Raw genomic sequence first — 14680 nt, 5'->3', positions numbered from 1 at the left:
CTGAGAAGAAGTTCACGATCTTCAAGAGTTTCCGGCAAAACACGACAGTCTCCTTTCTTTGCGATTTGGAAGGAAACCTTGATTCCCCTAATGGAGTTCAAGATCTCCTGCCTAAATCTCCCAAATTCGGAACAACTAACTACGATAGGCGGCACTCTTTGCTTCCTCACTTGAATCAAAGAGCCTGGGCTAGAGGCTGCTTCGATTTGGTGTTCGGAAAATTTGTCTAGAGCATTGAACTGATTGCTCATTTCGATACAATTATTCATTTCACCCTTGGAAGAAAGTTCGCATTCCGGGGAAGCGTCCTTTCTTCCATTCTTGCCACGTGTAGTGACAGTTTTAAATCCCACTTTTTTGGAAGGAAGTAGTGAATTCAGAGATTCACCGTTCCTTTTGTTAGTTGTTGATACCATGTTTAGTGAATAAACGAGAAAGACGTGACCTTCGAGAGGTTTTTTCCCAAGACGGTGTCCAAGAAGGATTACCACCGCTAGCCTTCGCCAACGGGTCCAACGAAAAATCGAAGGCACGGGTCCAAACAAGGATCGTAAAGGGATCAATAGTAGATAAAATAGTACTGAAAAGTACTGTTTAAGTAGCACTGAAAAGTACTGTTTTATTGCTTTAGGTAGTTTTTAAGAAAACTTCAATAAGATTTGGTAATGTATCTTACCGTACAAGATTCTTACCATAAACGTTGATATTAGACTGATGTTAATTTTGAAATTGTGGCTCCCCTGTTTTCAAACGATGTCAATTTTGATAAAATAAAGCAGTTTTCCTAACGTTGGACACATGGCAAATGTAAAAATTGAAATTGAAACTGCGAAAAAAAATCTGTGCTCCAGTGGGGATCGAACCCACGGCTTCCTATACGCTAGGTTTCAAACTTTAAATTAAAAACAAAAATCGAAATTTATTCGGCTTTGTAAGGGCTCATTCACAAATTTCATAACGCTGAAGGGGGTGGGTGGGTGTTCTCATGATGTCACGCCTCTTACAAAATGTTTAGAACATCCATACAAAAAGCGTTACGAGGGGGTGGGTGGGTGTCGAAAATGGTCATTTTTAGCGTTATGAAATATGTGAATAAGCCCTTAATGCCATATGCTACATGAGTCCTCAGTTAAAAATAATAACATGTTAAATTTTAGATTGTTTTCAAATCCTGTTTGCATTGGTTTAGGTATGTACAGCTTCAACATATATATTTTCGAAAATGTTTATGTACATTTTTCCCCACGCCGATGTACGCTGCCTCCGCCGTCGATGACCACCACCGCAGCTGGTACCAAAACAACCTGACGCCGCTGCCGATGAACCCCACTACCGACAGCTTCATTTGTTACCGCCAAAAATATATTCAAATCGCTTCAAACTTTTTTGTTGCTCGACATTTGTGAACCATTTTTTCACAAGATCTCAAAAAACTCTTCTAGTTTAAATAGCCGTGTCGATATTAATCATTTTTTAGCTGGTTTTGAAGATATTCCGATGTTCCTTGGGGGACCGACATTTTCCATACAAAATGTTTTTGGCGGCCATTTTGTTTAACGTCAATTTGTCAACAAAAAACTAAATGTGTACTATACAACATACAAATCGGTTCAGTATTCTTGGAGAAATCTGAAAATTACGATATGAAGTTTTCTACTGTTTTCAGGATCTTTATTTGTCCAGGGTGGTACTAGAAACATAAATGCTCATTACTCAAAGACAGCTGCACCAAACTGCTTTATTTTTTCACAAAATACTCACATTAATGTATCATTTTGAGGAGTGTATATCCGAATACGATAACAATTCTGTAGCCTGAGATATTTACGTGGGTTATGGCTACGCGTCGGTCCCCCAAGGAATTTTGGATTATCAATTACCAATCACCAATAGGTTCCTAAAATGTTTAATGAAATCTTGTTTTTATTCAATAACACGAAAGAGCATGTTACTACAAATACTTTAGCAATGTTTACCGCTCAAATAACGGCTATATCATATTTAATCTTTAATTTTAAAATTGGGTCCATGAATGAACCTTGACACTTTTGATCATGTTTGACGTTCGCTTAGTCGACAAAAACACCACAGGGGTTTTAGTTTTGACACCGGGGTTGTTCCTATCTAACATTTCGAAAGGGACACGGAAAACAAAATATACCCAAAATTTGAGTTTAAGCCAAGGGGTGTGACAAAATCTAAAATAAACATAAAACATGTTTTTTGGACTTAAACTACCGGAAAACATTAAAAAATTGAGTGAACATGTGTTCTTGGCCTAAACTTAAGCGTTTAGCACTAAAATTGGGACGGGGCTTTAGGGCCCTATTATCAATATCGACACATATTTAAAAACAAGAAGAGCTTTTCGAGAACTTGTGAAAGAATGGTGCAAAAATATCGAGAAACAAACAAGTTTGAAGCAATTTAAATTTATTTTAGCGACAAAAATTGTAGCTGCCGGTACTTTCGCGCACATGTCTACTTTTAACCTGTAGCTCTAGTTCTCAATAGTTTGATTTAAAAAACTTTCAAACATGCTAAAACGGTGAACCTTCATTCGCTAGTGGTGTTGGCCGATATCATACGAGTCTGTTTAATCCCTCAAAAGATTTAATACGATTCCGAGTGACATAATCGTATAATTATCTCATTTGTCGGAAAATATGAATTATTATCGTCTTTGACAGTTTATACACATGTCAATAAAAATTCCGATTCATTGTGCATTGATAAACGATGTCCAGATGTTGAGTTTTTCCAAAATCTAAATCTCACAAACAACTTTTATTTGAAATTTGATATAATACTTTCACCATTGATCACTTCTAAATAGGCACACGATTAAAATCTCTTTCAATAAATTATCATGTAGAAATAAAGTTTTTGGAGTATAATAAAATTGTATTTTACCTAGCTCATTCGATCAAGTAACAAAAGATTTTAAATTTTCCATAACTATAGAATCAAATTATTCTTCCTTAAATTCCTCCATAAATATCAAATATTCCTAATTCACATCATGTCACGCTCTAAGAGGGTATTTAATGTATAAGAATAGTGCCTTATCTTATATTTAGTGTTTAAGAATAGTGCCTAATATTATATTCATACAGAAATACGATCGTAACTGGGTTTTTATGTGGATTTCTGATGAATCCTATAGGATTAGTCTGATGGAATTAGTTCTTAAGACGTTTTTTTTTACTACAATCAGCATAGAAGGATAATAATTTTATTGATTCCGACTTTTTTTCCTGTGAATTTTTGGATCTTATTTCAGCAAGGCGTGCGGACTATTTTTAAATATTTCTACTGAATAATGTTAATGATGTTAATTCATTCATAAACAAAATATGCGAGAAAGTGTTTTCATATTGGAAGGGGAAACTACCCGACCAACCAGTTTTCCGATTTCTTTATAGATCTTTGTCCAACGATGGCGATCGCCAACGATTCAAAACGAATCGGTATCGTTCGCTATCGAAAATCACTGACTGGTTGACCGGGTAAGAAGCATACGCATGATTTTAAAACCATAGTAAATTTTCATATGTTTATGTGTTTAAAATATTTAAAATAACCTGTAACGCCAAACTGTTAGACACAATACTGCAGCGTCTGGTTGAAGGTGCTCGTTCCCACTGGACACTGTCTCAACGCAGCCACATAGCGACCGTTGGCCACGTAGCACTGGTAATACGTTGCCGGATCATTCGTATTGACATAGTTTCCAACACCGGCGCAGACATAGACGCAAGAATTGGTAGCCATATTGAAAGTGGCTCGATTTGGACATTTGAATATATAGCGATTAGTCACACCATTTGCCACCGAACAGTAAGCGTAATATTGCCGTGAAGTCCCGTAGTACACGAATCCACTGGTGGCCCCGCAAGTGACCGTCACGCAAGGCGACACACTCTGAGTTCGACACTGTAGAACCGACAGGTTAAATCTCGTTCCGGCTGGACATTGGTAGACATCCGAAATTCCTTGCACTGCTCTGCATACGTGGTAAATGTTGCAGTTTGAAGGATCTGCAAAGATAAAATTAGTTCATAAATCGTGCTGCAATTTCCACATCGAGTTATTTACCTGGTAACATTCCAACGGAAGAACACGTGATGGCAACAGTTTCGTCCGACGGTGCAGCACAACCAGTGGCCGGTTCCGTTGAGCAACTGGCTTCAACATCCCCCGGTTGACAGTAAGCATTGGTGGTCGAGTTACAAGGAACGTCAATTACGTCGTTGGCCGAAATGCAGACCGAGAGCGTCGTACAGGATGTACAAACCGACGTTTGCCCACCACCGCAGGCTCCCGGAGTGAATGTTCTGGCAAGGGAAGCTTGCTCCAGTTTGTTACCCAGAACAGCATCTTGCGAAAGAATAGTTTCGAGAGTTACTGACAGAACGAAACAAATGATGATGATGCACTTCATCTTGTCGGTGAATGATGATGTAGACAAGCGCAGAGTTATTTTGCAGTCTTATTAAGTAGCGAGCTGATAAGTACTTTTTTCCTGGTATACAATTGCTTTGGAAATCTCTCTGTCATCAAGGTAAACAAACAACGAGGATTTCATTGGATTATACACCTTGGAAGCAAATCGTTCGATGATAGTTCGGTACTGTTGTTTAAAGCTGCCGACCCACTTTTTCTTCTCAGAGTGATTTTAAACTGATCATTTATTTCTTATACCTAGGTGCTTTGTGCTAGATAACACTGTCATCCTAATTTGCCGTAACAGTTCAGAATTTTTACAGGTGAATTGAATCTACCTGCTTATATATAATGAATAAAACGCATCCTAACAAACTTCAACTAACCTTACCTAAATATAAAACACCTCTCGTCGCAATATAATTTTCAATTATGATTTATTGTTTACGGCTTACCAGTCGAGTGGAAGTTTAGACAACTACCGAAAAACTAAAGCACAGACAAACACTGTAATTATTTTCACAGAATAGAGCCCAATTATAATTTTTGGTAGTTGGCCGACTAGCCACTCGTGGCGCTCGCATCTCTTTTGTTCGAGATTGACATTTGTTCACCACTACCACCTAGCTCGAGGTTGGCCAAATGAAGTATTTTTAGCATTGGGCGTAGATTTTCACGTGACTGTGTTTTAAATTGGTGAGTGATCTAGCTGTTACGTCTGTTTATCTGTAACTAAGTCGAATTGCGTCACACAAAAATATTTGGCAAAATTCGCACGATCAAACGCAAATCAATTTCAAAATTGTAACAAAATGGTCTACTTCTAATTGACGACATGACATAAATAAATAAAAAAAATCAAACTTTCAGGGACAAAAATAAAACATGTTAGGCGAAGTAGGCCGTCATTGAAATTAGTACGCGTCGTTGATGATTGTTGCTAACTCATCTCACGATTTCGAATCAAAGAAAATCAGTTGGTTTTGCACTGACACAGCTTAAAAAGTATCAGCATACTTTATGCTTGGAAGCGCGTACAGTGAAACTTTTTCAAGTCAATATAAACTATCAAGACTGAGTATTATCACTTTGAAAGGCAAGCTGAAAAGTCATCATTATTGCCAAAACGAATGACGGGCTACTTAGCTTTAATATTTCCCCTTATTTGTTCTATTCAATTTCAATTCTGTATCCAAATCATAAATAAGGTCAGTCCATTTTTTCTTCATATCTTCCTCCGATTTCACTTTCTTAGGATGCTTCCGAAGTGCCTGCTTCATGATGGCCCAGTATTTTTCAATTGGCGATGCTTCGGAACGAAATTGACCACTTTAGCCTTCTCCATTCCAAAAACTCTTTCGAGTAATGACACGAGGCCAAATCGAGCCGGAAAATCGTAGGACCATCGTGTGACCTCAGAAGAGGAAGTAGACACTTTTGGAGGCATTTTTTCAGGTACATCTGCCCATGGACCGTTCCAGTTGTCACGAATGGGGTGCTCTACTTTCCACACAAGCAAATTGCTTGCCAAATCATATATTTTTTGGCAAACTTTGACATCTTCTGCTTTCTAACGTCATCATGGACATCGAATTTATGATGAGCAGTGAAAAACTAGAACCCCGAAATTCTGCTCTTACATGCGTCTCATCATCTATAACGAGGCAATGTAGTTTCGTCAACATCTGGGTGTAGAGCTTCCGTGCACGTGTTTTACCTACCGTATTCTGCCGAATGAGCGCCTTTTGGATGTTGTACGTCTGTACACGTTTTTTCGCATCTTGCAAGTTTTGGATAGATTCAGTTTCTTCGCCACATCCCGAACTGAACTGTTGGGATTCCTCTTGAAAGCTTGAACTACCCGTTTGTGAACCTTAACACTACAGTGGGGATTCGCTCGTTGGGGGTCCGCTACATGGAATGACTCGATGGTTGAATGTTCGCTGGTTGGAGAATATTCCAACTAAAAAGCACTCAAATGTCAACAGAATATGTCAAACGGACTTTGACGTATGAGTACCGTCGCGTTGCAGTCTCCATATATAGAACAAATGCGTATGTATATGTGCGTTTCGTGACAATTTCCTCTCCAGATGCGTTAGTGTGGAGCATTTTCACCAGCTGTCAGTTGTTCCAACTAACGGATCGGATTCGCTAGATGGAAGGCAGTCGTGTTCCAACCAGCGAATCCCCGCTGTATACGGAAAGCCATTTTTGACACTTTTTTCTTTCCGATCGATAGTCAAACGTTTGTGGTACCGTAGACGAGTTACTGTAGAATGTACCATTCCTAGCTTTCTGCTGATAGCACGATGAGATAGATTCGGATTTTCGAGGTACGTGCGCAAAATTTCTTTGCGTCGCTACTATTCTTCCGACTCCATCTTCACAACGATTGCACATCTGCTAGTGAAACTAACACAGCTAGCTTAGCTTAGCTTAGACTGACTACACATATCAATGGTTGCTATTCCGTGATTGACCGAAGTCAGTGAAAATGCACAAAGAATCAACTAGAAGTTTGGCTGGGATTGGCCATAATCTTCTTCAATGTGCATAATTCAGTGCCTCTATTTATACAGGGTCAATAACGGCGCCGGCCACGTCCTTGCAGTCAGGTGGGATTGGGGGATGGAATGTTAGTGTGTAACCTTTGCTATTTGGAGACCGTGTTTGCCTCTGCATCTCCACAAAGGTTACTGGGAGGGATGTTTGTTAATGGGAAGGATCGTTGGGTCACAGGATTCACTTTGATAAGCGATTAGACCATGATAAATAATGATTTGTGAGATATATACATGCTTATTTGTAAATATAATATTTTCATTTGATATGAACAATTTCTATGTAGTGGAAAATTATGCCGACACTTTAGGTGACGAACCATTCAAAGTTTGTTGAACAAATACCTAAATGTAACATTCCTACAGCTGTCAGGACGAAAGCATGTGTTAATATATTTTACTTATTTGAAAAGTAACAAAAAACTTGATTGGTTGGAACATCATAGAACACTCTTATTCTTATGCCGACACTTACAGTGGCGAACCATCCAAAGTTTGTTGAATAAAGTGAACTTTTCGCAAGTCTACACTTGTAGTGTCGAATCATTCAAAGTTTTTTTTAATTACAAAAATAAAGGTAAAAAGGGGTGTTCTGAAAATAAAAAAATGTGAAACATAAATAATTCATGAATCAGAGTTATGTCGACACTCACAGTGACGAACAATTCATAGTTTGTTGAAAATTCATGTTCACGTCCCACAATTGTAACGATTAAATGTGCAGTCATACATATTTTATAGATTAGAAATAGTAGCATGAAACGAGCTCACCAATTGATCCTATATCCTTCACTGTGCAGCCACAATCCACTCGCAGCCGTTTGCTCGGCTATATAAAAGCACTCAGAAAAAAAAGGCGCGCGACCCGAAAAGGAAAAAAAAACTTAGCTTTCTTGACGCACTGCCCAGCAGCAAGCGTCAAGGTCAGAGGATCAAAAAGAACTAACCGATCACGCCACTTTTTCACTTACTAGATCGACGCGCGACATGTTTGATCCTGCCCTCGTCGCTGGCCCCCTTAGGAGCAAGCGTCAAGGTCGAAAGATCAAACAGAACTAACCGATCGTGGCACTTTTCACTTACTCTCCCACCGGCACACTTCGTTTTTTTTTTCTTCCGCGAAACGCAAATCGGACACAATGGATCCGGATTCCACCGCTCGCCTACAAGGAGCATGCAACAGATTCAACGGGTCCAACACTACTGACGCGTTTGTTTTTTTAACGGCACATTTCGTTTTTTCTTCCGCGAAACGCAAACTGGACACAATGGATCCTGATTCCGTCGCTCGCCCACAAGGAGCATGCAACAGATTCAACGGATCCAACACTACTCTCTGCAAGTGAAACTAACACAGCGTAAACAAATACACTTTGAACAAATTACTCCCAAAATTTCTATTAAAAATACCCAACGGTTGTTACGGCCATTTAAAAGCGGTGCAATTTGATTCCATACACCTTTTAAATATTTTCTCTTTTCTAAGCTAGTCTTGAGTTTCTCTCGTATCGATCGATCATTCCGGTCTATCTCAGCCAATGGCTATCCAGCATACCTGCAATATCTCGTTGTGATGCGTTTCTTGCTCTGAGCTTCCACTTTTGTTCCTTTTCCACACAGCTTCATTTCTTTTATTTAGTAAACATCTAAACACATAATGCAATCAGATAGCTCCATATATTATTCTATTGAAGGAATAATAAAAAAATCATAGGCAATTGCTTTTGTTCTTATTTTGAGAACTTGTTTTTTTAATTTTCATGTTAGTTTGAGAATTGAATCGATTCATGAACATCAATTCAAATGGATTCAAATTATTCGATTAAACATATCATATTATAATCGATTCAGTAACGTCGATGTTCTGGTGAAATCTGCCCATTGCTAATCCATCCATCTAACTCGCAGTGCTCCTCACCTTCTTGTAACAACCAGATAAGAAGCTTAGACCATTTTTGCAGGGTTGATGTTCGCCATTCTTGCATCATGCCCTGCCCATCGTATCCTCCCAGTTTTGGCCATCTTCTAAATACTGGGATCGCCGTAGATCTGGGCGAGCTCGTGGTTCATCCTTCGCCGCCACACAACGTTTTCCTGTACACCACCAAAAACCGTCCTAAGCATCCGGCGTTCGAAGATTCCAAGTGTCCTCGAGCATCATCCACGTTCCATGTCCGTTGAGGACCACCGGTCTTGTGAATGTTTTGTACATTTGGTGCGGGTGTGAATCTTTTTTGACCGCAGCTTCTTGTGGAGCCCGTAGTAGGCCCGACTTCCACTGATGATGCGCCTCCGTATTACACGGCTAATGTTATTGTCAACCGTCAGAAAGGATTCAAGGTAGACGACCCAGGCAACAAGAAATCGCATAAAAGTTCAAGTAATAACTCGTTTATTCATAAAAATAACATCAAACCCGCAAAACATGCTGGATAAAATCGTCAAATTGATGAGTTTCCTCGCATAACACGCTTTTTTCTGAGTTCATTTGTACATAGCGTTTCGTCCTTTACATTCGTACATAGGAAGTCGAATCAATCCGTAGCAGCTGTCAAATCAACATTTGTTATCATACGTTAAGTCGCATTAGATCACAGGTTAGCTCGGTAGAAAATGTATTCACTCGCATTGTACATATGCTATTATTCATCACATGGTATATGCGCGTATATCGCCTCCACTTTTGTACGTAGAAGGCCTTTTCGCGGCATCTTATAAGTTAAATTTTGCACATACAAAGCCTCCAGGTCATTTCGTTATACGTACATTTTGGTTGTCTGGAGAACTCGTCGACCATCTCGAACGTATCCCCGTCTATCGTAACACTGCTACCTAGGCGAGCCCTGTCGCGCTCAGCCCCACCAGCTAGCATGTACTTTGTCTTTGCCGCATTCACCACTAGTCCAACCTTTGCTGCCTCGCGTTTCAGGCGGTTGTACAGGTCTGCCACCTTTTCAAATGTTCGGCCGACAATGTCCATATCATCCGCGAAGCAAACAAATTGACTGAATCTCGTAAAAATCGTACCCCGGCTGTTGAGCCCAGCCCTCTGCATAACACCTTCTAGTGCAATATCGAAAACAGGCACGAAAGTCCATCACCTTGTCGTAGTCCCCGGTGGGATCCAATCAAAGTGGAGTGTTCGCCTGAAACCTTCACACAATTTTGCACACCTTCCATCATCGCTCGTATCAGTCTCGTGAGCTTCCCGGGAAAGCTGTTCTCGTCCATGATTTTCCATAGCTCTACGGCTCTACGCGGTCGATACTATCGTATACCACCTTAAAATCGATGAAAAGGTGATGCGTTGGGACCTGGTATTCACGACATTTTTGGAGGATTTGCCGTACAGTAAAGATCTGGTCCGTTGTCGATCGGCCGTCAACGAAGCCGGCTTGATAACTTCCCACGAACTCGCTTATTATAGGTGATAGACGACGGAAGATACTTTGTAGGCCGCATTTAGAATGGTGATCGCGCGAAAGTTCTCACAATCTAACTTGTCGCCTTTCTTGTAGATGGGGCATATTACCCCTTGCTTCCACTCCTCCGGCAGCTGTTCTGTTTCCCAGATTGTGCCTATCAGCCGGTTCAGACAAATGGCCAGCCTCTCCGGGCCCATCTTTATGAGTTCAGCTCCGATACCATCCTTACCAGCAGCTTTATTGTTCTTGAGCTGGTGTATGGCATCCTTAACCCTCTTATACCCAAATTTTTGTTTTCGATCTAAATATTATTTTTCGTTTTCTAAAATCGTTCTTAACACGTTTTGGGAAATGATTTATTTTTATTCGCGAATTTTTGAATTTTGGTTTTTAATTTTTATAATTTTTATTTTTAAGCATCCCTATTCTTTTTCAATATTTCTTGAAGCCTCTTCTTGTTGTTGATTTTGGGTAATATTTTTTTTTATTTTTGCGGTACTTTTACACATATTAATTTTTTTTCGGAGCATATTTTATTTTCCGTGTTACTAACGGGAAAACATATTTCAAATTATTTTAATACCACCAGGCTCTTCTTCTGTAAATTGTTGATTGTAGAAATATATAGAAGGTATGATTTTTGTATTACACGTTTAATGAGCCCCAGGCATTTGTAGGTTACAAAAAATACAATTTTTCAAACATTTTTCAAAAATACAAAAGAGTTTTGAAAGTCATAATAAACTTCCCTTATATGCGTGTTATGAGCCGAAAATAAAATCATTTTGTTTTCCGAGCTACGAAAAAATATGCAAAATTCATAAGTGCACCCCATCTGAAGGCGGGGTTGAGTTTTAGAGGGTCAACCTCCCTCAAAGTGGGGGCTGGTTGGTTTCTATCCTCCGCAGTACCGACGAAGGCATTTCCTCCGTTGTCCTGATCTTCATTGCCTGTGGTCTTAGCGCCATTCAGATGTTCGTCGAAATGCTGCTTCCACCTTTTGATCACCTCACGCTCATCCGTCAAAATGCTCCCATCCTTATCCCTGCACATATCGGCTCGCGGAACGAAGCCGTTGCGGGATGCGTTGAGCTTCTGAAAGAACTTGCGTGTTTCTTGAGACCAGCACAGCTGTTAATCTCCTCGCACTCCGTGTCCTCCAGGCGGCGTTTTTTCTCCCGAAAGAGGTGGGTCTGCTTTTGCCGTTTCCGTCTATAACGCTCCACGTTCTGACGGGTCCCTTGCTGCAGCATGACCGCCCGCGCTACGTTCTTCTCCTTCAGAATCTGCCTACATTCCTCGTCAAACCAATCAATCCGTCGACTCCGCCCCTCGTACCCGACATTGCTCTCAGCTGCATCACTGATGGCTGCTTTCACTGTACTTCAGCAGTCCTCAAGAGAGGCTTCATCCAGCTCACCCGCTTCCGGTACTGTAGCCACGTGATTCTGTCTGTTGTGGTGATCTCCAGGTGTGTCGGTATGGAAGGCTTTGCTGGAAATAGGTGCTGCGAATATCCATATTCGTCTGAACTCCTCCTCCTGGCCAACCTGAGCGTTCATATCCCCAATGATGATTTTGACATCGTGGCTTGGGCATCTGTCGTACTCGCATTCGAGCTGCGCGTAAAAAGTGTCTTTATCATCATCAGTGCTTCCGGAGTGAGAGCTGTGCTCGTTTATTATGCTGAAGTTGAAGAGCCGGTCTTTGATCCTCAACTTTCACATTCTGCTGGTGCTGTTGTGCTTTAACAGTTGACTTGAAAGGCCTGACACCAACCCCTAGATTTCCGGAGAACCATAGTGCGTAGTTTAGCTTAGAGTTCTTTTCTAGCACTCGGACGATGAACAGCCGCCCTTGATATGGGGAACAGTCGCTGTTGTGAGCAAGGGGGTGGCATGAGCCAATAATTACCAACCCAACATCAATTCAACATGGTGTCCAGTGTTCTTGTTTTGATTATTTTGGGAGGGACAAAACATATGTGTTTGTAGGTAGGAGACATCAATGATACCTCGCTGATGCGTAAAACATTAAACAAAATGATGAACTAATGAAAACCGTCATCAAATACGATGATTCAATGCGATTTATTTAATTGTCAGTATCCAGCACTAGCAGCGTATGAGCCGTATACTCGAAAATCAGGAGCAAGTTTAGGGCAAACCGACCAGAAAGTGGGTACCAAAACGCGAAGTACCAAAACGATGTGAGGCAGAGCCGAAATGTATGCAGGATGACAGCCGTGTCAGTCCCCTGGTTGTGAGTCGCTCTTAATATGGAGTACAGACGCTCCAGGCTTGCAAAATCAAACTCTCCCCCCCCTCTCCTTTCTTCTTCCCTGTCAGCATACGACCAAAGTTCCCTCCGGGGCTGGTTACCCGATCTTCCTTAATGTTACTTGTAACCCGGCCAGTATCACGAGGAGGTAGAGATAGGAGTTGCTGGGCAAGAGGCTTAGGACCACACAAAAAGGTCTGTTTCATTCCTGCAGGTATGTCAAGTACCAATGGTACGCCATGCCCAGCAATGACCAACCATTTGAATCGTATAGACCATCCAAATGGATACGAAGTTTAGGTTTTCATGATCTATACCAGGATTAGCCCGTCCAAATTCTTGGTGGCCAAACACACGATGCGTTTTGATGACTTAAGAAATTTGGTCGTTCCAAAAAGACTGATGTGATTGTCCCAGGACCGAGTAGCGTGGAAATAGATTATCCAATAGGCGACAAGCGTAGATAAAACGTAGCGAATTGCAGCCCATCTCATAACAATCAATAAAATTGGTGAGATGTTTATTATTATGCATCCACGAAAGCAATGAAAGATGTTTTAAGGTATTAGTAGTTAAAATAATCTTGCAAAATTATATAAAGAAGTTAGGTAACTTCTTCATTTTAACATTTTTATTACTTCTGCTGAGCTTAGATTAAATGCTAGACACAATACTGTAGTGTCTGATTGAAGGTATTTGTTCCTACTGGACACGATCTCAAAGCAGCAACAAGGCGCCCATTTGCCACATAACACTGGTAGAACGTTGTCGGATCATTCGTATTTACAAAGTTTCCAACACCGGTGCAACGATAAATACAAGACTTGGCGCTCATGTTGAATGATGCACGATACGGGCATTTGAATATGTAGCGACTTGTTACACCGTTTGCTACCAAACAGTAAGCGTAGTATTGGCTTGAAGTTCCGTAATACACGAATCCACTGGTGGCACCACAAGTGACTGTCACACAAGGCGTTACCCTACGAGCTCGACACTGCCGAACTCGAAGATTGAATCTCGTTCCGGTTGGGCATTGATAGACATCCGAGATGCCTTGCACCGTTCGGCAAACGTGGTAAATGTTGCAGTTTGAAGGATCTACAAAGAGAAAGTTAGTTGCGCAGAAGTTACTACTTTGATACGAAATGTAGAAAATTACCTGGTAGAACGCCAACAGAAGAACACGTGATGGCAACGATTTCGTCCGACGCTGGAGCACAACCAGACGTAGGTTCTGTAGAGCATCTTGCTTCAACCTCTCCTGGGATACAGTAAGGATATGTGGTTGAGTTACAAGGCACATCGACTACAATACTGGCAGAAATACAAAGGGAGAGCGATGTGCATGACGCACATATTGAGCTTTGTCCTCCACCGCATACACCTGGAGTGAATGTTCTGGCAAGTGAGACGTCCTCCAGCTTTTCACCCAGGTCAACATCTTGCGCAAAAATATTTTCTAAAAACTTCAAAAGAATGAAGCAGCCGATGATGGACTTCATCTTGCAAATGAAGATTTGTAGATTGGGTAGGTAGGCATCCTAACGTACTATCGGGTTGTAAACACTTATTCTTCTATAATAGAGCTAAGTAAACAATGAATAGAGCTGTGTGCAAAAGCCTACAATATTTAACAAGCATGTCACAGATACTTTAGATAAGAATGTTGTTTATACATACTTCCAACAAAACCTGGTTCCAGATGAACATGTCAACAGTTTGAGTAAAGTCAAGGTTTGTCATGTGTTTTCTTGATAATTTGAGGTATTTCTAATCACTCCATCAATGACGTTTCGAAACAAGAATTCGTGTAGTTCCATGGAATCAAATTAGTTTGTTCAAATTTCATTTTGTTTTGTAAAGTTGAAAAATACCAAAATTGCAAAAACAGGAATGATAGGGCACGTTTTGAGTATGCCACATAAAATCCCTGTATATATGGACTCGCATTATGTCCGGCAA

At 40.7% G+C, this 14680-nt stretch overlaps 2 protein-coding genes across 2 annotated transcripts; both read right to left on the bottom strand.

Moving 5' to 3' along the window:
• Window positions 1–2883: 2883 nt before the first annotated feature.
• LOC5576615 lies at window positions 2884–4517 on the bottom strand. The gene is made up of 2 exons (XM_001662719.2): window positions 4099–4517; window positions 2884–4040 (listed from the first exon to the last, which is right to left on the bottom strand). Exons 1-2 carry the CDS (start codon window positions 4442–4444, stop codon window positions 3601–3603), a joined length of 786 nt encoding a protein of 261 aa, XP_001662769.2. The 5' UTR covers window positions 4445–4517; the 3' UTR covers window positions 2884–3600.
• An 8842-nt stretch (window positions 4518–13359) lies between these two features.
• LOC5576616 lies at window positions 13360–14262 on the bottom strand. The gene is made up of 2 exons (XM_001662720.2): window positions 13878–14262; window positions 13360–13816 (listed from the first exon to the last, which is right to left on the bottom strand). Exons 1-2 carry the CDS (start codon window positions 14218–14220, stop codon window positions 13377–13379), a joined length of 783 nt encoding a protein of 260 aa, XP_001662770.1. The 5' UTR covers window positions 14221–14262; the 3' UTR covers window positions 13360–13376.
• Window positions 14263–14680: the final 418 nt, after the last annotated feature.

This window comes from Aedes aegypti, chromosome 3 (assembly GCF_002204515.2).
Source record: "Aedes aegypti strain LVP_AGWG chromosome 3, AaegL5.0 Primary Assembly, whole genome shotgun sequence".
Lineage (NCBI taxonomy): Eukaryota > Metazoa > Arthropoda > Insecta > Diptera > Culicidae > Aedes > Aedes aegypti.
Note: the sequence above shows the minus strand (reverse complement) of the source record. Positions and strands in the feature narration are given on the sequence as shown.

Excerpts from the sequence above, each read along its gene's own strand:
- LOC5576615 (XM_001662719.2), bottom strand. The coding sequence starts at position 4,444 with ATGAAGTGCATCATCATCATTTGTTTCGTTCTGTCAGTAACTCTCGAA. Across the intron at positions 4,041-4,098 it reads TTCCGTTGGAATGTTACCAG|ATCCTTCAAACTGCAACATT; the intron begins GTAAATAACTCG and ends TTATCTTTGCAG.
- LOC5576616 (XM_001662720.2), bottom strand. The coding sequence starts at position 14,220 with ATGAAGTCCATCATCGGCTGCTTCATTCTTTTGAAGTTTTTAGAAAAT. Across the intron at positions 13,817-13,877 it reads TTCTGTTGGCGTTCTACCAG|ATCCTTCAAACTGCAACATT; the intron begins GTAATTTTCTAC and ends TTCTCTTTGTAG.